Raw genomic sequence first — 21,909 nt, forward strand, 5'->3', positions numbered from 1 at the left:
GCTGCATGTTCTTCCCAAACAATTCAACCTTAGTTAATCAGTCCACAAAACATTTTCCCAGCAGTGTTGTGAAGTGTCAAGGTGGTCTTTGGCAAACTTCAGGCATGAAGCAATGTTATTTTTGGAAAGCAGCGGCTTCCTTCGTGATGTCCTGCCATGGACACCATGCCAGTTTAATGTTTTCCGTATAGTAGACTCATGAACAGAGATGTTAACCAGTTCCAATGATTCCTTCATGTTTTTAGCTGTCACTCTAGGGCTCTTTTTACCTCAATGAGCATTCTGTGGTGTGCCCTTTGAGTCATCTTGGCTGGACGGCCACTTCTAGTGAGAGCAGCCACAGTACTAAATCGTCTCCATTTACAGACAATTTGTATAACTGTGGACAGATGAATATCTCAGCTCTTCGAGATAACTTTGTAACCCTTTCCAGCTTTATGCAAAGCAATAATTCTGGTCATCTTCTGAGATCTCTTTTTTGCGAGGCATGGTCCACATCAACAGATGCTTCTTGTGAATAGCAAACTCAAAATGTTTGAGTGCTTTTTATAAGTCAAAGTAGCTCTAACCCACACCTCCAATCTCGTTTCACTAATTGGATGTCAGGTTTGCCAACTCCTGACTCTAATTAGCTTTTGTTGTCGTCATTAGCCTAGGAGTTCAATTTTTTCTTTTTCAAGCCTACACTGTGAATGTTTGAACGTGGTGATTTGAATTCAACATGTAAAAGAACAATACAATAATTTGTGTGTTATTAATTAAAACAGATTGTATTTTTTTCATTATTGTAACTAAGATGAATATCAAACCAGATTTTAAGGCAATTTATACATAAATGCAGGTGATTCCAAAGGGTTCACATACTATTTAAATAATATAAACAAAGTTAACATAAATCTTAAATATTTTACACAACAATGATGTAACAGATTTATGCACAATTGGGAAATGTTTACTCAGACTATACAAGTACTCAGATAATAAGTATGTCTACAAACATACATGAATGAGTATAATGAGGTGTGGGGATTTATAATTACAGGGCTTCTATGGTCATAAAACTTTTTTTAAATTATGTTTTCCAGGCCTGGAAAAGTAATCAAAATTAATACAACATCAAAACTGAATGTATAGAAATCGTATAAATATATAAAAATAGTGACTATGCTGTATATTTTCCTAGTTTTTCTCTGTTCTGAAATATTTCATCAGCTATTTATTGCTTGTGTAGCAAAAAGTGATGCTTGATTTGTCAGTGAATCTTTCTTTTGAGTCATTTCAATGAGTCAAAATGGTGCAAAAATTGGTCTCAATGATTCGTTTACAAATTGGCCTGAATCGGAATGATACAAAAAAAAAAAAAATCTGTATTCAGTAATCACAAATGCCTGGAAAAGTCATGGAAATTCATTGGTCAAAAAGGGTGGGAACTCTGTAATTTAAAGGATAGTTCACCCCTCAAAAAATAAAAAATCTAGTCATCATTTGGTCACCCTCATGTCACCTAAAACCTTTGGGATGTAGATGACGACCCAAATGTTGGTGAAAAATGTACCATAAAAGTATTCAATATGACTCTTTATTTTAACCTTGTTCGACCCCGCGTCCACATGCGTGTACGTTGTATTTTGGCTTCGCTATACGCAACGCATAATTTAAATTAATTTAAACCAAATGAATACTGTTCACAAGACTCTAGACTGTCATTTAAGGGTTAAACTTCTGCTGCACAGAGTCACATGACACAACAGCATGGCGTCGATTTCCATGGAGCACTTCTACGGGCGGAAAGCTAACAAAAGTGCCTCTGGTACGAAATCTCTTTACGTTTTTTTCATTGAAACCTGTTTGGTTTCAAAAACACTTTCCCGGACTTTCAGCTTCATCATACCATGACGGTGGAATGACCTTCCCAACTGACTCACTCTCTGTCTTCAAAAATCAACTAAAAACACATCTTTTCCATGAGCACTTAACCAGTCATTGATAAAAAAAAATAAAAATAAAAATACAAAATTCTTGTTGCACTTTAATCTGTTTTGAATACTGTTCTGATGCTAGTGAAACTTTGTAATATGGCACTTTTCATACCACTGTCTCCTTAAGATGATTCGCTTTTGTTTTCCTCTTTTGTAAGTCGCTTTGGATAAAAGTGTCTGCCAAATGAATAAATGTAAATGTAATGTAAATGTAAAGAGTAGCGTCTCTAATTTCATTTGATATGCCGCTTTAAAAATGCATTCATTTTTCGCACGTCAGCGCGCTGATAAACATGATGTCCACATATGTGGATTTTGGGACATTATTCCCTCAAAAGTTGAAAAAACATGTTATTTTGAATAACTTTCGTCATTAACACATCTGTGGGTCATTTAGCTTCATTTTAATATACATTTTGTCATATTTTATTTTGTTATCACTATACAGTGATTCTATTCATTAACATGAGTAAATGCATTTCTATATATTCACTGTGCATTATCACACTGAGAATCAATGGGTTCATCCAAAAGCTGAACAATGTTGCTTTCAGAGGCTTTATATGGAGTTAGGATGAAAATAAGGTGCATTTCGAGCTGTTCTGAGACCAGTGCTGACAGACCGTACGCTGGAAGTTAAGTCATTCACTAAATAGGGAGCAAGGGAGCATCCTATAGCTCTCTATGCAGCTAAGTGCATTCAATCCTAAAATCCGACTAAAAGTTCAGTTTCAGGCTGCAGATGATGTTTGAACCACTCAACATGTTTGACAGACATGTGACAATGATAATCAGTACATAGATTCAGAAATTATAATGTATAATTTTATTTTAACATGGTTGGCAGTGATTGGATGATGCTGGACAATACTTTGAATCAGAATTAATTATGTTAATTTCTGATGTAATGTCTGTAACGTCTCAAAAACATGAATAACCAACACTCCTGGAAACATAACAGACTTTCTATAGCTTGGCATTATTTAAAATTTCACAACTTAGTCCCGCTGTCCACATATGAGGACATACATTTTTAGAAAAACAATTTGCTCTAGAAAATTTTTTTTTTATGCTTGTTTATTAGGTGCTACTAGTAACAAATCAACAAACAAACACTCAGATCTCACGAGGTTAAAGCCATATGACTGAAATAGACTGACATTTAGGTTGTTGTTATTCACTTAAATTCTGGCCATCCGCATTAACTCTCCTGTCACTTTTAACAGTTTAAGTATGGAACGTACAGAAGTATTTTTCCCATATTTTTTTCCCCATAGGGATTGCATAAAGTACTTCATAAAAGAGTTCTAAGCCATGAACCAAACAAACCAACTCTGAGGTGAATCACAACACTACAAACTTTGATTTGAAGCAAACAAGTATTTAAACATTGAACAAAAAGACACTCCTGCACTTACAGTCTTTTCATGTAACATTGTGAATGACGAAGTGGAATTAAAAACTATGTAAAAATATAAAACCATTGATTCAAAGTTGTTGAACATTATATTTTAAGTTTATTGCAAGATATTCAGTAGTTTGAGACTGTAGGGAGAGCAACTTGTTGATTGCGTCATTCACAGTGCATCATGGGAGTGGGAGGTCACGCTTAGTTTTCTGCTATTCTCTGATTGGTGGATCGTATCTATTCAGAATCATGGGTAGTGTAGTATTTCCCCACAAATTTCACAAATTAACAGAGATGGAAAATCGTTAGTCTCGACTCGAGACTCGACAGAGGCTCGAGTCGCACTTGAGTCGCAAAACAAATGACTTGCGACTCGACTTGGACTCATAAACAATTGACTTGAGACCTGACTCAAGTGGACTCGAAATCATAGACTCGTGAAAAACACAAGTCATTTTGCGACTGTTTTTCCCGCCGGTGCGACTACAGAGTTGGCCAACTATCCATTTATGCGCTGACGTTTTCTGTTAAGCGATATATCAAATGGCATACGCATCAAAAGTGGAATGAAACATCGCTATTCGCTGCCCGGATCAATGGACAAAGCAGCCCGAGCGCAGAGCAGCTGCGCTTACGTGTCTCGCAGAGCTCCCAACCTCACAGCTAACGTTACAGCGCTGCTAATTCCATAAAATGGAATAAAAATTAAATTCATGATTAAAGTACATTTATTTATTTATTAGACAAGTTTAAATAAATAAACAAGGCAATCCCTTAAAGTAGTCAGTTTTAATATTTCAAAATTGAATTAGCCTTATTCGGGGTTTATTAAACTACCCAGCTGCAGATACATTTACATTTACGCATTTGGCAGATGCTTTTATCCAAAGCGACTTACAGTGCACTTATTACAGGGACAATCCCCCCAGAGCAACCTGGAGTTAAGCACCTTGCTCAAGGACACAATGGTGGTGGCTGTGGGGATCGAACTGGCCACCTTCTGCTTACCAGTTATGTGCTTTAGCCCACTACGTCACGACCACTCCTACACAAGAGATACAGAACTATTGCCAAAAAACAAAAACAAAAACTAAGTCTTGACTTGGACTTGGCCTTGAAAGACTTGAGACTTGACTTGGACCTCAGGGACTTGTGAACATGTCTGCTACTTAACTCGATTTTTTATTTTTAAATTAGGTTGAAATAACGCAGACCAGTGGATTCAAGAGAAGCATATACCTTTGATTAACAACCTTGATGGGTATGTCTTTAAAGGTTTAGAAGTTAATGTTAAAAATCAATTCCCCTATGGAAAACATTATTAACATTTTTACTTTCAAAACCCAACAAACGATATATTGTTTGTCTCTATTGTCATATGAAAAAGAGCAACCTGGTCATTCTGCTAAATTTTGTGCTGCATGGGGAGAAAAACATACTGTAAAACATACTGTACATGCTTTGAGTGATATAAAGGTGAGAAGATGAATTTCAATTTTTCTCTGAACCTTTCCTTCAGCATGTTCTCTATGAAGTGACTGACCTCGTATCCCTTGAGGGAGGGTCCCACCAGCACCACAGGTCTCATAGAGGGCACCACATCATACGGAGGAACATGCTCTGTCTGTAGAGCACCACAAAAACACAACGTTAGCCTCTAAGATGTGCACACATACAGTCTATAAACACACCACACACACTGAACACCCAAAGTCACAGCTATAAGATATATATGGTTAATACAGTAGATTGGTGTTTTACAAGCCAAAAATGGACAGTAAGTACTAACTGTTTAGGATTCAAACTTAATTTCAAATGCATGATTTTGTCCTTTCATGTGTTGGTAAATATAGCAGATTTAAGTTAAATGATGTGTGTTTTCCTGGAGCTACTTTACATTGAAATGGATCACAAGTTAGGGGCAATGCATTGTGTGTTTTTATCTTACACGATTGAAGTATAAGATACAGACAGTCACATTTTTACAATGAAAAGTACACTTCACTACAGGAGGTACAAATAACTAATGTAAACAAATACCACCCTTATAGTAAAGTGTTACCTTTTCAACTAAGTACTTTTTGTACCATTAAAATTATGATTATTTGAGAAAAATAATAATACGTATACAATTAAATTCTTTAAAGTATACTTATGATTGTGATTTCAATATTAAAAGTCTTTTAATTAATTTCTTTTAATTAAATAACTACGTATTTAATTAAATATTTTAATAAAACTATTTAATAAAAACACAAGTTAGTGTAACAGAAACATGGTTTGATTTACATTATGAATAGGTTTATTTAATACAAAGATTTGTTAACTCTTTAAGCTCAGATGGGCCTGCTTGTCAAAATATTAATATCTGCAGTCTTGACCAACACAAAATATGTATCGTTTGAAAGCGTACAAGCACTACTTTACAATGCATGTAGGAATTATGACCAAAACTGAACAAGTGCTTTGAAATTTGTAGACAAATCAGAAGTTTCCATTTTGATCATTTATATTAAAAAAGAAAACTGCACTGTACATATTATTGTAATCAGTAAAAACATCAAACTCATCAAATAGCCATGTGTCATACACTATATTGCCAAAAGTATTCGCTCATCTGCCTTTAGACGCATATGAAATTAAGTGACATCCCATTCTTAATCCATAGGGTTTAATATGACGTCGGCCCACCCTTTGCAGCTATAACAGCTTCAACTATTCTGGGAAGGCTTTCCACAAGGTTTAGGAGTGTGTTTATGGGAATATTTGACCATTCTTCCAGAAGCGCATTTGTGAGGTCAGACACTGATGTTGGACGAGAAGGCCTGGCTCGCAGTCTTCGCTCTAATTCATCCCAAAGGTGCTCTATCGGGTTGCGGCCAGTCAAGTTCTTCCACACCAAACTCACTCATCCATGTCTTTATGGACCTTGCTTTTTGCACTGATGCGCAGTCATGTTGGAACAGGAAGGGGCCATCTCCAAACTGTTCCCACAAAGTTGGGAGAGCTGTTCCCAAAATCTCTTGGTATACTGAAGCATTCAGAGTTCCTTTCACTGGAACTAAGGGGCCAAGCTCAGCTCCTGAAAAACAACCCCACACCATAATCCCCCCTCCACCAAACTTCACAGTCGGCACAATGCAGTCAGACAAGTACCGTTCTCCTGGCAACCGCCAAACCCAGACTTGTCCATCAGATTGCCAGATGGAGAAGCGTGATTCATCACTCCAGAGAACGCGTCTCAACTACTCTGGAGTCCAGTGGCGGCGTGCTTTACACCACTGCATCCGACGCTTTGCATTGCACTTGGTGATGTATGGCTTGGATGGAGCTGCTCGGCCATGGAAACCCATTCCATGAAGCTCTCTACGCACTGTTCTTGAGCTAATCTGAAGGCCACATGAACTTTGGAGGTCTGTAGCGATTGACTCTGCAGAAAGTTGGCGACCTCTGCGCACTGTGCGCCTCAGCATTCGCTGACCCCGCTCTGTCATTTTACGTGGCCTACCACTTCGTGGCTGAGTTGCTGTCATTCCCAATCGCTTCCACTTTGTTATAATACCACTGACAGTTGACTGTGGAATATTTAGTAGCGAGGAAATTTCACGACTGGACTTGTTGCACAGGTGGCATCCTATCACAGTACCACGCTGGAATTCACTGAGTTCCTGAGAGCGGCCCATTCTTTCACAAATGTTTGTAGAAGCAGTCTGCATGCCTAGGTGCTTCATTCTATACACCTATGGCCATGGAAGTGATTGGAACACCTGAATTCAATTATTTGGATGGGTGAGCGAATACTTTTGGCAATATAGTGTATGTTGTTGGAAAGCTCTAAAAGATTATGATACAACCAGCCTATTTGTTTTACTCACAGACAAAAATATAAATATAGCGAGTAACATTTTATGTCTTTGACATTTATTTTTCATGTGAGCAGGTGTTGCTTATATGCTGATTTATTTACTTATAACTGGAGGAAAAATAAACAGAACATAAAATATCACATATTATTACTTAGAGGAGGTGATTATCTTTCAAACGAGCCCACACACAAGGTAATCGGATGCATAGATCATTAGATAATCCACACGAAGCACAATGTTACATATGGCCACCAGGAGATGGCGCCAAGTACATGACACAGACTCAATGATGACTCAAATGGCACAGAATGAAACTCATTCTGTGAAATCTCATTACTAAAATCATGTTTTCATACAATGCAAACCATTTGTCATTGTTTTGTTTGCATGTGTAATTAGTGCTTATGTACAATTATTATGTTTTATTTGTTTGGAGAGGCTTTTGGACACATGTAGATGTTTTTGGACACTGATAAATTATTTTTGTGATGCAAAATTTTGATTGCTTTGTCGTATCAACACAAAATCTTTCTCGGATACAGTTGATATGATTGGGAACAAAACACAAGCAGTTTTTCAGAGCCACCTTATTTACACCCAGAGATATATAATGTCAAATCAGAAAAATTACATTTTTTTGCTTGTTTTATTTTATTTAAAAAACAATTCTTAGGCTGATAGTAGGCTGTATCATAATCTATATCATTAAAAAAATTGAAAAGTTTTCTTTACAATAATACCAAACACTTAACCCTCCTTGTTTTTTTTTAACTTAAAGGTTAAGTTATAAGCCTTTAGTTTTGGGTATGCCACCGAATTAGGACATTTTAAAAACACCCTCGGAGCTTAAAGGTTTAATGTCATGGGTTTGTAACAAAATAAATATTGTGCATTGAAGCCTTTTTGTAACTCGATTACATTTGTTTCTCTTTTTAAATCTGAAGTGTGTAATTTCTACTTCACTAGCCACAACAGACAGAATTGCTAAAACAAAGATTGTTCTCAAACAGTTTTCCCGAACACATCCCCCATCTGCTATAGGTCGGGTCAGACAGATAGTCCCGACCCCAAACTCACTCCATTGTTTGAGTCAATGTTGTTGTGTTGGACTGGTTGGGATGCTCAAACAGAGCAATGTTGTGATAGTCATAAAGCCACAGTGTTTGCACTTGAGGTGAATCTGCATATTAAACTAGGATATGACACTTCAGATTTTATCAAATGAGAAAATTGCTTAACCAAAACTATATTCATGCACAAACACACACACACACAAGAACAGAAATATAAAGCAGAGTAACTGAGAAATGGCGGGAAACACACAGTGATGCAGGTGGAGTCCACTGCCTAACTTACCGACTTCTGCCTCTGTTTAGCTGTGGAGACGAGGAGGGAAACAGATAGAAGGAGGTGTGAAAGATCGAGATACAGAGGGACAGAGACATGGAGAGAGAACGGACAGCGTGAGTGGAATGAGTCGACATGAACAAGCGAAACGGGCTGTGCGTGCGTCTGCTAGTGCGGCAGGTGACAGATGCAGCCATACAGGCGAATGCAGGACAAAGACGCGCGTTCTTTACCTTCTTAAAGAAAGGAATTCGTTTCTCACGGGCTAAAGGGGATATGACTGTGTTTGGACTGGCTTTAGGAGAACGCTGTTGGGGAGGAGTGTCATTCTCCTCTGGATCTAAACCAGCTGCGTCTATATCCACAGCTACACAGACACATATATATATATATATATAAGCCTCACAAGATCATATAGAGAAACCATTACATATGCACTTTGTAAATGCATTATAATCATTGCACAACATAAATTTAGAGTTAATTAGACAACGAATGCATTATATTGAATCATAAATAATACACTTGCATATCACTATCAGGCTTTAAATTGAGAGACATAAACACAATAAGAAAAGTCTGAAGCACATATATTGTATGGTTCACAGCATTCAGCGAATGTATAATGCTCTGCAAAGGTGAAACGCAGTAACTACACATTGTGCAAAAATTTAGTTATGACCGGAATCGGGGGCTGGATTCACAAAAATCTTAAGAAAAAAGTTTGCATAAATTATAAGAAGTTCGTAAGAATGTTGCGACTGAATAAAGAACATTCTTAAGAAGTCTTTTAGGGAATACAAAATACTCTTAAAGGGGTCATGTCATTAATAACAACATTTTCCTTGATATTTTGACATATAAGAGGTCATTTTACCATAAAAACATACTGTACATTTTAGAACTCAAAACGTAATTCCCAACGCCATAAAAGCATTTCTTGAAACCAAGCTGAAAAAACGATTCGTTCTCTACTTCCGCAACTTCCCTACGTCACTATGGGGCCCATTAATTCATAAGCGCCTCTACAGCAACAACATCAATGCCTACGTTACGTCATTTCACCCTTGGCCCCGCCCACTGGTGCTCAGTTCGTAAACAGAGAGAGAGCAGGACAGAAAGGCCTAGTGTGTCCTACTAACTATTCCTGAACACCAAAGGGGTCCCATCTGGACTATTTAGAACTATTTTAGTATAGAAAACATGCACTAGACAGACGTCTTTGAACGTTGTCATGTATATCGTGCCGTTTTTAAATATGCAATGTCAAGTTACAACTCTGAAAAGGAGAAAACATTTTCTTTCATTCAGCCACTGCGTCTTGCTGTTTTGAGCACAAACACGTCCTTCTCGCATCGATCTGCGCTATTTTTAATTGTTCGTGTATGCAAACATGCACTCGTTTTGATGCAAGGCGATGTGTGCTTCAGTGCAGGATGATACTGTACAGTATGTGTGTGTGTCTAGTTCATCGTGTTTTGGGATATGCATATGCGCTTTTTTTGGCTTATATCAGCGTAGATTGCTTGTGAACCATTCATTATACGATTCAAGCTCTGCAAAGGAACTGTTACTGAAGGATGGGGCAGTTAAAAACACCATTGGACCTGATCGCGAAACAGTAAGTAAACAGTTTAATTCATGAATATTTCAAATTTCATGACTGTTTGATAGTTTATGGTACTGTGTGTTAACAGTTGTGCTTGAGATGAACAGTTTAATAAATTCGGATGCAATGTGTTGGATGTGCGTTATGTGTAACCCCTAAAATGTAGTTTTATAATGTTGTGGAGTTTTGGTGCAAAAAAAACTTTACATATATTATCAGTGGACCTCAGGGAAGGTAATCAAATTATATAAGAGTATTTCGTGACCCCTGTAAAGGAACATTCTGTTTAATACAAGTTAAGCTCAATCGACAGCATTTGTGGCATAATGTTGATTACCACACAAAATAATTCTGATTCCTTTAAAAAAAGAAAAGTCAAGGTTACAGTGAGGCACTTACAATAGAAGTGAAGGGGGACAATTTTTTGGAGAGTTTAAAAGCAGAAATGTGAAGCTTATAATTTATAAAAGCAATTACATTAATTCTTCTGTTAAAACTCATATTATTTGAGCTGTAAAGTTGTTGCGGTTGTTTAAGGGTTTACAGCATTATGTCCTCATGGCAACGAAGTTGTGAAATTTTATATAACTTTACACAGAAAATTTAGTAAGCGATTTTATCACATTAAAATCATGATAACACACATATTGTGGCCCCATTCACTTCCATTGTAAGTTCCTCCCTGTAGCCTAAAAAAGAAAGGACAAGTCAAAAAATATTTTGTTGTTGTTTTCAACATCATGCTACGAATGCTGTCAATTGAGCTAAAAAACAAACTAAGAATATTTTTTTCTTCAAAATATTTCTTGATTTTGACCCCAGGTCTGTCCAGTGACAGACGGGTTTGCTTAACTATGCCCAGATTCAGAGAAAACAGTGTGAGACTATTTTATAATCCACATTTGGTCGGACAATCAAAGAACTTTGAAGCCATTTTTCTCAGTTTCAGCGTTGGCGTAGTTACTGAGTTTTGGCTTTGTAGGGCAAAATAGATCAGCAGTGCTTGTGTAAATACACAAGTTGTAAAGGATGTACAAACGGGTGAATCAAAAAACATCCAGGTCATATTTCACTCCAAAATGATACAAAAATAATAATATTATGGGCGAATTTCAGTCGAAAGTGATCGTCCCTATGTCTACTCACTCCGAAGTACAGAACACTTTATGTGGGCACTCTTACTGTACGAATGGACTCATCACTAACTGTCTTGTGGAATGGCTGTTCGTGAAAAAAAGCTTTTTTTTTTTACTTTCGTTTCGACCAAATTTTGATTGGCGTCCCCTTTCCAAAGTGCCCATTTATGTGCACAAAATGCAGTTTTTAGAAACATTGAGACTGTTGCATTATTTGTAATAACATAAGCACTTCCACACTCCCCCAGTACTCATAATTTTAAATATTTGTATACTATGGTAGTATTTGAATTAAATTTATGCTGATTGTAATTGACGCACAGGATATTTCTCAAAACTGTATTACAGTTACGATGAGATTTTGTATGAATGAATGAATGAATGTTATTTTAAGGGCTGTCATATTTAATGCACTAATTCAGTTAGATTAATTATACATAAAAATAATATGTTAAAAAAATTAAGGCAATTAATCATGTCCACGGACCATAATAAGGAATATTCCTTATATCTGAGCAATTCAAGCTTGCAGTGCCACCTGTTTTCTCCAGGGGGCAGTAAGTAAAACTCCAGCTGTATAGGCAACGCACAGCTCAAACAGAGAACAAACCAGACTTCTGACAGCAGACAGCACAAGATGAGAACACGTTCTTGCATTCAAACGCAGCTTGATGGAGTGCAAATCCAAATGCAGGGATCTCAAGATGTGTTTTGCTAAGTTGCAAAGTTCATTTAACTTGACACAGCGACCTAAAAACTATATCTATAAAAACTATCATGGACACGATGCAACCGAGATGGTCCAAAAGCATCCGTCTGACACATGTGTACATTGACGTGTCCTTAAACAAGCCCTTATGATAAATCTCAGACTGACTGACGAATTCAATTGCAAAATGGATTATAGGCTTATGTTCAGTAATATGGAAATAAACAATATATTGCATTCTACAGTATTGTCTTTTTTAATGCTTTACTTGTGTGCCAAAATAATGTAATGCATTTTAATTATCTGTATTATTATTATTATTTATAATATATATACTTTATCTATAATTTAAATATAACTATTTATAATTATTTAATCATTATATATTAAATTATTTTTATTTGAGGGGCTTTCTAAGCAAATATTTAAGTATGCGATTAATTGGATTAATTAATCGGCATACCATGTAAATAATTTGATTAAAAAATGTAATTGATTGACAGCCCTAGTTATTTTGCATTACAGTAATGACAATGTTGGTGGAAAATGTGCTGAACCAAATCTAATTTTGTTGTTTATTTTGGGGTGAAATATGACAGACATTTATTTGTTAAATTCACACCGGAAACTATAGTATGATGCAAAAGATTATACTTCAAAAACACTTATTCACACCCAAAAGTTGTTGTTTGTTTTTTTTTTTTATGTAAAAGGTTGTTGAATAATGCTGAAAATATAATGTTGATAAAGTGACACTAATTAGTAATGACTTACCTGAGGAGGGTGGAGTTGATTTCCGTGAGTTTGTAACCACGTCTCCTAAACTAGACAAAGAATTCGCCCCTGATTTACTGTGAAGGAACACAAAGAAAAAAAAGAAAGGTGTCAAATTTCCTTTTTATGTATATTTATCTGAGATTTTTGGTGAACACAAACAGTCTGCACTAGCCAAGCAGTTTCAGTTGGATTCCTGGTTAAATGACCAGGTAAAACCATAAATGGTTACCAGTAATTTAAGCTATTTTTTGGGTACTTTCATGCTGGTTTTGGCTGGTCACCCATCATGACTTAACTGATCAAGATGGTCTACCAGCAACAATAACTAGCTTAACCTGCTTGTATCAGTAACAGACCAAAAAAACAGGAATTTGCTAACTAATAACTAAACTAAACTGACTAATTAATCTCAGCTGTTTGTAGCAGGTGCTGACATTCATACCAAAAACTAAGATGAAGTCCAGTTGTGGAACATGGCCATATTAAAGCAGTATTTGTTGCATGAAATATTTATTTGCAGTTACCTTGAATAAAATTTGCCTTGTTTTGCACGGTGCTCCTGACGAAGGCGAGTGTTTTCCAGCTTCACCGGACTCGGGATGAACCCGATGTCACACCCTTCTTTCACTAAACGACCAATCCACCAGTCGTTATTAAATTTCTGTCATTAAAAACACAAAAGCATGCATGGCGGAATATTAACATCAACCATCATTACAATATTTGATATACTAGTATAATAATTCTAATGTATATACATTCATCTGTGAATATATATGCACTGTATACTTCTTTAACATGAAGAAAGTCTTTGGCATCAAACGAAACAGCCATTCCAAGCACAGGGGCGTCATCTTCAAGGGAGGCACTGTAGCCGACATTAGTGCGTACTGCGAATGCCACTGGTTTAGACTGTACAGAAGGAAAAGAATTAATAAAAAACATTAATGTCAAGTAGAAGAACGAGAAATACTGTAGAAACATCTCTACAGCAAAATAATACTTTAACCCCTTAAACTCTGTTGGACCCGCCGGTGGGTTTAAAGAGGCGTTATATCGCGAAAAATGTTTACACTTAAAACGTTAATGTCTCTGTATACATAAGTCAGGCAAAATAAGGTATCATTTGAAAGCTTAGAATCTGAACTTTTCAGAGATCATCACCATCACTTCTGCATTTAAGTTACTTAAAAAAACATTAAAACATTCTCATTGAAAATTAGCGCCCCCTAGAGGTAATGGGGTAGAAATATTTATATGAAAATAAAAGTTCTTCACATAGCACATAAATGGACAAGTCATATATCAAATGAAAACTCACACTCTCAGGAATACGAATGTAGAGTTTATTTTGTTGCCTTAATACCACAGTTTGAACGATTTTCAAAGGAATCACAAAGTGAAATATGATTTCTGTAAGACATAAAATACAAATGTCTCTTTTATGCTCTGATAACTGCTGATTATCCTAAACCACTAAAAATATATCTGCTTTTACCTTAGGGAATTTTCTTAAAAATGAGCCATTTTTGACTTGTATGTGAGCTTGCTTGGCTGAATAATCCAATGTTATATCTTAGATGTCCAGAACAAAATATGCCATACAGAAGGAAAAGCATGCAAAACAAATCATCAGAAAATATGTTTTCAACTATTGATGATAGAATGTTATACATCATTGGAGGATCTCAGCTTTCTAATGATACCTAGATTGAACTTCTAGTCCACTCAGAGGCCGAGATATTCAATGAAACAACAAGGGTGGTGCATGAACTGAAAATTAGACTGAATGTCTATGGACAAGCACATCTGTGAGGGCTAAAATGCATTAGAGCGCCACCTACATTTCAGATATGTATATTGTGATGTAATGTGATAGAGAAAAAATTCTAGTGCTTTCTGCCATCTAGTGGAATAAAATTAGACTTTTCAAAGTGAGGTAGATTGAACAGAACCAGAATTACATGTTTATAAAGTTAGGTTTGCGGTCAATAAAATGTTAAAGAGAAGCCACAATGTTGCTGATATTTAAATTGTGAAATAATAAAAAAATGAACAATGTTAGGCCTATTTCTTAGAACAGATCCGAAATACTCACACTAAAGAATATACTGTATGTCGGATACTTTTTCCCAATTTTCCAAAACGTGAGGCATATAGTGTTTATAACAACTGTTTATTTTCATTACAGAAAACTAAATGGTTTGATGGCATGGTACTATATTTGGGATAGAAAGCTGCCATATAAACCAACATAAGCATCACACATTTCTTAAAAATAGCTATCAGAGATGTGCCTTAACATTTAAGTGCACACACTTCAGACAAATTGATGCTCATGTGGGTCTAGTATGCGTTGAGTCCCGATCCCATTCCTTTTCTCCATGCCCAAATAAAAAATGGCCAAAGCCCCCAAATAAAAGGTATGTAAATGAATGTCATCAGCCACTGAATTCAACTTTTTTTTTTTTTTTTTTTAAGTTAATTGCTTGCAACATGATCAGATTAGGCAAGGCAAGTTTATTTATAGCACATTTCATACACTGTGTTAATTCAAAGTGCTTTACATAGAAATGATACAGAGAAGGAGAAAAAAGATACATAAAAGTCCATTTTTAAAATCCCTTAAATTATGTCATGATGAAGCCAAGGCTGGATGCTAGGAACCTACCTTTATGCTAATCATACTATTGCAAGCCCTTTTGACATTTAATCATGTGCAGGATATGAATTATAGATCAATTTTCACAAGTAAAAATGATACATTTTTGATATTGCCAATGGAGTTTCTACTAGTGAACGTGCTAACTTTTCATAATAGTAATTGGGTTGGCTTGAGAAGACAACCTACTGATCTACTATTTAAGCTCATTCTTCTGAGACCAACATTTTCTAATTGTTGAGATTTCAAGCTACATTCACCAAACTTTGCACAGACCTTCAGACTGTTTTGGAATAGCGTGCAATATCTTTTCTAACTGATCGGACTTATGGTTTTCACACAGCGGATGATTAAATAAATTGAAAAAATCGCATTCATTTACATCAGGGGTACTCAATTAAAGTTCCAAGAGGTCCGGTCTCTACATTTCCTTCCCAGTAAAGGTCCGGATAATACGTAGCTTACATGGTGTCAGTAGTCATTAGGCTATGAAATTATATATTATCTATTTTTGAATAGTTTTTATAACTTGCCACATTGGCAGCAATAGTACTTTGTAAAGAAATAAAAAATACAAAACAGTCAAAATAGTCTCTTCAAAACTGTACAGGGATGAGGACATTGGGGCCCAGAGACAGCCACAGTAGTGGGGTCTGAGGGATCTTCTACCAAAGGATTAAAATATTTCATCTAGACTTCATCAGTCGAGGGCACTTGGATATGAATATTAAAAGGTGAGATCAACAGTTCGTTTTGAAGCTGAATGACAGCAGTCCAGTTTTTGTATTTAAATATTTTACATTCAGAATATATAGTATGTGTATGGGCAGTGCTGGGCAGATTACTTGTGAATTGTAATTGCAATCAGTAATGTAATCTCATAGATTACACTGAGGGGGGTAATCTAATCCGATTACTTTTAGATTATTTTGAACCTAATTCTATTTTATTTTATGTCACATATATTTGAGTAGGATAATCGTTTTAACATAAACGTACAAAGAGGAAGAACATGTATTTCATTCTTTATTACTAACAAAAAGAGCCTCACAAAAAGCTCATGACATTTTTAAAAAGTGCATTAAACATTACATCTAACAGCAATGACAGTGCATGACCAATGTTTATAACTCAAAACACTGAGAGTTCATTAAAGTTAATTTTAAGTGCATAAAACATTAGCAGCATTACGAACATTAATGACCATAAACTCAACAGCAAAGACGTTGCCTAGGTCAAAGCTTTCATCTAAAAACACTGAAACACTTTTAACCCTTACTGCTTACTGATAGTCCATCGCCTATTCCAAAGCTGCGGTTCATATCTACTGTGCTTCGGGGTAAGAATATGATGATATTGACATGAAAATGATCAATAAATTATTAACAATTTACTGCCATTGCCTTGTTAATATGTAATCATGTAATCTATAAAAAGTAACTGTAGTCCAATTACTAGTATTTTAAAATGTAATTTAATCCAATTAGAAGTCCTTGGGTTTTGTAATCTGATTACATAATCCAGATTACATGTAATCCGTTATTACCCAGCACTGCATATGGGACATAGGAGGACTTTTGATGGATAAAAAATACTGTATGTGGGTTCAGGGGTGTCCCCTGAGAGAACATTTATGAAAATTTAAAAGTCTGAATTGATCATTTTTATATTTTCCTTAAAGTGAGAATCTACTAACAAACAAACAAACAATTTACATAACAACAGTGAAGCATTAAAATACTGTTTGCTTAATTTAAGCATAAATAGACCATGATGACATCTCTGATTAATTTTCACAAAATTAGAACAAAAATCTGTTTATTATAAAAAAGGCTCCTAACATGCTGATTAATTAAGCTAAATTTAGATAGAAAAAACGTCCTGACACAAACCTGGCTTAGCTGAACTGTCTGAATCACATATCATACAGATGAGGATAGTTTCACTTTGCTTCATTTTTGTTTTCTACAGAGTGTTTAAGCGAAAGATAATAGTATCTGTAGCGTAGTCTTCGCTACTATTGTTAAAATAACCGCGCCTTCAACTATGTACAGTAAATCAGGCTTTATGTGGCGCCTCGTGTCTATAGCGGGGAGACAGACAACGCACGAAGAGCAGGAATAAGCACGTAGCGCTGGACGTGCTTTAATCCCACTCTAGAGGGAAATATTGATATCTAGTGCTGAATGCTCTATTCCTGCTCCGCACGTGTATACACGTATGCTTACACGATCACTTAGCCAGGTGTCAGATAACTAGCAAAAATATTTAGATCTTGGTCTGTATTGAATTGTCCTTCGATCTGAATCCAGACCAGAGGTTGCCTGTTGAGTACCCCTGACTTACATTAACTTATAACATGCTACCGATGCCTAGCTACATGCTAAAACATGCTAGTAATGCCTAGAAACATGCTGCAACATGCTAGAAGTGCCTAGCTACATTTTAAAACATGCTAGCAGCACCTAGCTACATGCTAAAACATTACAGAAACATGCTAGCAACACCTTGCTTCATGCCAAAACATATTAGAAACACGTAGCAACATGCTAGTAACACATAGTTACATGCTAAAACATGACAGCAATGCCTAGCTACATACTAAAACATACTAGCAACACCTAGCTACAAGCTAAACATGTTACCAGTTTCTAGCAACACCTGGCAACAGTAATGTCAGTATAAACTTCAGACTTTTAAAATATGGTTTAAACTCACAGACAAGGCTTTTTCAAGCCAACCTTAAAGTTAAATGCCTAGCAACATGCTAAAACATACTAGCAACGCCTAGCTACATGCTAAACATACTAGCAACGCCTAGCAACACCTATCTACATGATAAAACATGCTAATGCAATGGGATAAATAGTAAAGGTTGTTTAGTTATTGGAGTTAAATCCTATTGGAGTTAGATCTGCTACACACCCAAACTTACTGCATTGCTCTGTTTTGCTGCTCTGTGTGCAGGTAAATGCTTTTGTATTATATTGCAGAATATTTATTTGTTTAATCTAGTTAAATATTCTCTGTGTCATTGGGTAAATGTTAGCGCGAGCCATGTTTTGCAAGGCCTATAATTCATTCTATGTTATTTCTTTTTACATAAAATGGATGGTGTATTCTGTGTGTTGTCATAAATTGTCTGATCTATTTGTGTCATTTTCAGTTAATGCAGAGTGTACATTCTTCATACATTTTCATATTTTCCTTTTTTGTTGTTGTTGTTTTCTTTAGTATAACCTATTGAGAAAATTAGTTATATTTACTATTACATTAAATAGCAGTAGAGCTAGAGAGAGATGCTGCAGGTGGATCTGCTACACACCCAAACTTACTGCATTGCTCTGTGTGCAGATGTCAAATAAACAGCTACATCATCCACAACAAGAGTCCATGTGCGTGCTGACTAGGGGTGAAGCAGACCATGTGCAACAACACCTAGCTACATGATAAAACATGCTAACAACACCTAGCTACATGATAAAGCATGCTAACAACACCTAGCTACATGATAAAACATGCTAACAACACCTAGCTACATGATAAAACACAATAGCAACGCCTAGCTACATGCTAAACATACTCGAAACATGTTAACAACTCCTAGCTACATGATAAAACATGCTAACAACACCTAGCTACATGATAAAACATACTAGCAACGCCTAGCTACATGCTAAACATGCTCGAAACATGCTAACAACAACTAGCTACAAGATAAAGCATGTTAACAACACCTAGCTACATGATAAAACATACTAGCAATGCCTAGCTACAATATAAACATGCTCGAAACATGCTAACAACACCTAGCTACATGATAAAACATAATAGCAACGTCTAGCTACATGCTAAACATACTCTAAACATGCTAACAACACTTAGCTACAAGATAAAGCATGCTAACAACACCTAGCTACATGATAAAACATGCTAACAACACCTAGCTACATGATAAAACATACTAGCAATGCCTAGCTACATGCTAAACATGCTCGAAACATGCTAACAACACCTAGCTACAAGATAAAGCATGCTAACAACACCTAGCTACATGATAAAACATACTAGCAATGCCTAGCTACAATATAAACATGCTCGAAACATGCTAACAACACCTAGCTACATGATAAAACTTAATAGCAATGTCTAGCTACATGCTAAACATACTCTAAACATGCTAACAACACTTAGCTACAAGATAAAGCATGCTAACAACACCTAGCTACATGATAAAACATGCTAACAACACCTAGCTACATGATAAAACAAACTAGCAATGCCTAGCTACATGCTAAACATGCTCGAAACATGCTAACAACACCTAGCTACATGATAAAACATACTAGCAATGCCTAGCTACAATATAAACATGCTCGAAACATGCTAACAACACCTAGCTACATGATAAAACATGGTAACAACACCTAGCTACATGATAAAACATACTAGCAATGCCTAGCTACATGCTAAACATGCTCGAAACATGCTAACAACACCTAGCTACAAGATAAAGCATGCTAACAGCACCTAGCTACATGATAAAACATGCTAACAACACCTAGCTACATGATAGAACATACTAGCAATGCCTAGCTACAATATAAACATGCTCAAAACATGCTAGCAACACCTAGCTACATGATAAAACATGCTAACAACACCTAGCTACATGCTAAACATGCTAGCAATTTCTAGCAACACCTGGCAACAGTAATGTCTGTATTAACTTTTAAAATATGGTTTAAACTCTCAGACAATGCTTTTTCAAGCCAACCTTAAGTTTTGTGTCAACGAACGTCACTTTTCTAGTAACATTTACGCTAGTAAAAAAAATGTAGATTTTAAAAATGACTTTTTAAAGAATATTTAAAGAAATAGACATTCATATCAAAAATAGAATTTCAACTAGTACAAAACATAATTCTTGATATCTGTAATTGTATTTTCACTAGAAAAATGTCACAATTATCCATCATTCACTCTTATTCAAAACACAATTACAGATATCTAAAATGTATTTCTTACTAGTTGAAATTTAAATTTCTCATTAAAGCAATTCACGTCTAACTAATTTTTGATATAAATAATAACATTGTTACTAGCACATTTTCCATTCCTGATATAAACAAGTGAATAACAACTAGTTAGTTGCTAATTTTTGATATTTGGAAATGTATTTCAGATATCAATAAATTAGCACCTAACTAGTTGTTATTCACTTGTTTATATCAGGAATGGAAAATGTGATATAAAAATAAATTGGAGAGTATTTAATTATATTTTAAAATGCTTTCTTAGTAGTTACAATCAAATGATAAATATCTGAAATTAACATTGCCACTAGTGAAAACCAAATTACAGATACCATAAATTTGAATTGTTACTAGTTGCAGTTCAATTGTTGATATAAGAAATAACATTTGCACTAGTAACAATGTAATTAATGAAATTATTTTTACTAGTATTATTGTTACTAGAAGTGCATTGCTAATATGTGAAATTGGAAGTTCTACTAGTAAGAAATTAATTATAGATACCTGTACCTGCATTTTAAATAATAGTAAATGACAGGTAATTGTGAAATTCTACTAGTGAAGATATTAAGAATTGTTTTCCAGATATTAAAATTTTAATCCGCGAGTAATGATGTAACTTTTGATTAAGAAAGTTGTAATTAATGATATCAAGAATTAGCATTTTAATTAGTGAAAATGTAATTGTTAATATCTATGATTCATATCTGGACGTGATTAAGGGCTCTATTTTCTTGAGTGTGCTAAGTGCAGCGCTACACGCAACGACTGCTACGTCTTATCCAATCTTTGTGAGGGTGCTAATTCTAAGCGCAATTTTCATGCCAGTGCAAAGCACAAGCGGGCGTGGGTTTGAGTGTTTGCGCTATCTGTGGGTGTAGGTGTGCAAACTGTGGGGGTATTGTATGTAAATTAAGTTGTTTTTTCCTGAGAAATAGGTCATTGCACTAAGATGTTGTGTCTCAGTGCAAAGACTAAAATCAGTTCCTGCATTTGCAGTTTGGAGAGTAAAGTTCATGTCTAGACTCTGAAATATAGTGGAACATCAAATTATGTCCCTGACAATCACTGTCGTAGCCGTTTTATGAAACAAAAATTTATGAGATTTGTGTTTAAATCTCCATGCTTATAAAAGGAAAGTTTCACTAGAAATATTCCCGACACACAGTTAATGCACAAAAAAATGTAAGTCCATATTTCTGTTCTTCATTGCATACAGTCCATTTACACAACCAACTTCTTATGAATGTGCTGTCTTTGTTTATATCGCTGGTGCTTGAGGGAATGGATTACATAGGATGCAGACGGTGGAATAACCGGAGAAGAACCACAGTATTAAATTGCACTTGATCCAACCCATAAGCGCTTTGCGTGCGCAAT

General features: G+C 35.6%; 2 protein-coding genes across 4 annotated transcripts in view; one reads left to right on the plus strand and one right to left on the minus strand.

Moving 5' to 3' along the window:
- Positions 1–5,415, plus strand: part of nsun6 (NOP2/Sun RNA methyltransferase 6) — a 41,101-nt gene extending 35,686 nt beyond the window's left edge. Inside the window, exons 12-13 of the mRNA XM_051714235.1 lie at positions 4,585–4,648; positions 4,907–5,415. Of these exons, the coding sequence (XP_051570195.1) occupies positions 4,585–4,632 (48 nt within the window). The 3' untranslated portion in view covers positions 4,633–4,648; positions 4,907–5,415. The remainder of the gene's footprint in view (positions 1–4,584; positions 4,649–4,906) is intronic.
- The window catches only part of cacnb2a (calcium channel, voltage-dependent, beta 2a), a 58,097-nt gene that overhangs the window by 17,125 nt on the left and 19,063 nt on the right, over positions 1–21,909 (minus strand). For 2 of the 3 annotated variants that reach the window (XM_051714163.1, XM_051714153.1), the window contains exons 3-7: positions 13,621–13,743; positions 13,356–13,492; positions 12,829–12,905; positions 8,834–8,967; positions 4,931–5,011 (exon numbers count right to left, since the gene is read on the minus strand). In XM_051714163.1, the coding sequence (XP_051570123.1) occupies positions 4,931–5,011; positions 8,834–8,967; positions 12,829–12,905; positions 13,356–13,492; positions 13,621–13,743 (552 nt within the window). Of the gene's footprint in view, positions 1–4,930; positions 5,012–8,609; positions 8,630–8,833; positions 8,968–12,828; positions 12,906–13,355; positions 13,493–13,620; positions 13,744–21,909 lie in introns of all 3 variants that reach the window. The other variant, XM_051714173.1, reaches the window with a different exon arrangement.

Source organism: Myxocyprinus asiaticus, chromosome 2 (genome assembly GCF_019703515.2).
Source record: "Myxocyprinus asiaticus isolate MX2 ecotype Aquarium Trade chromosome 2, UBuf_Myxa_2, whole genome shotgun sequence".
Taxonomy (NCBI): domain Eukaryota; kingdom Metazoa; phylum Chordata; class Actinopteri; order Cypriniformes; family Catostomidae; genus Myxocyprinus; species Myxocyprinus asiaticus.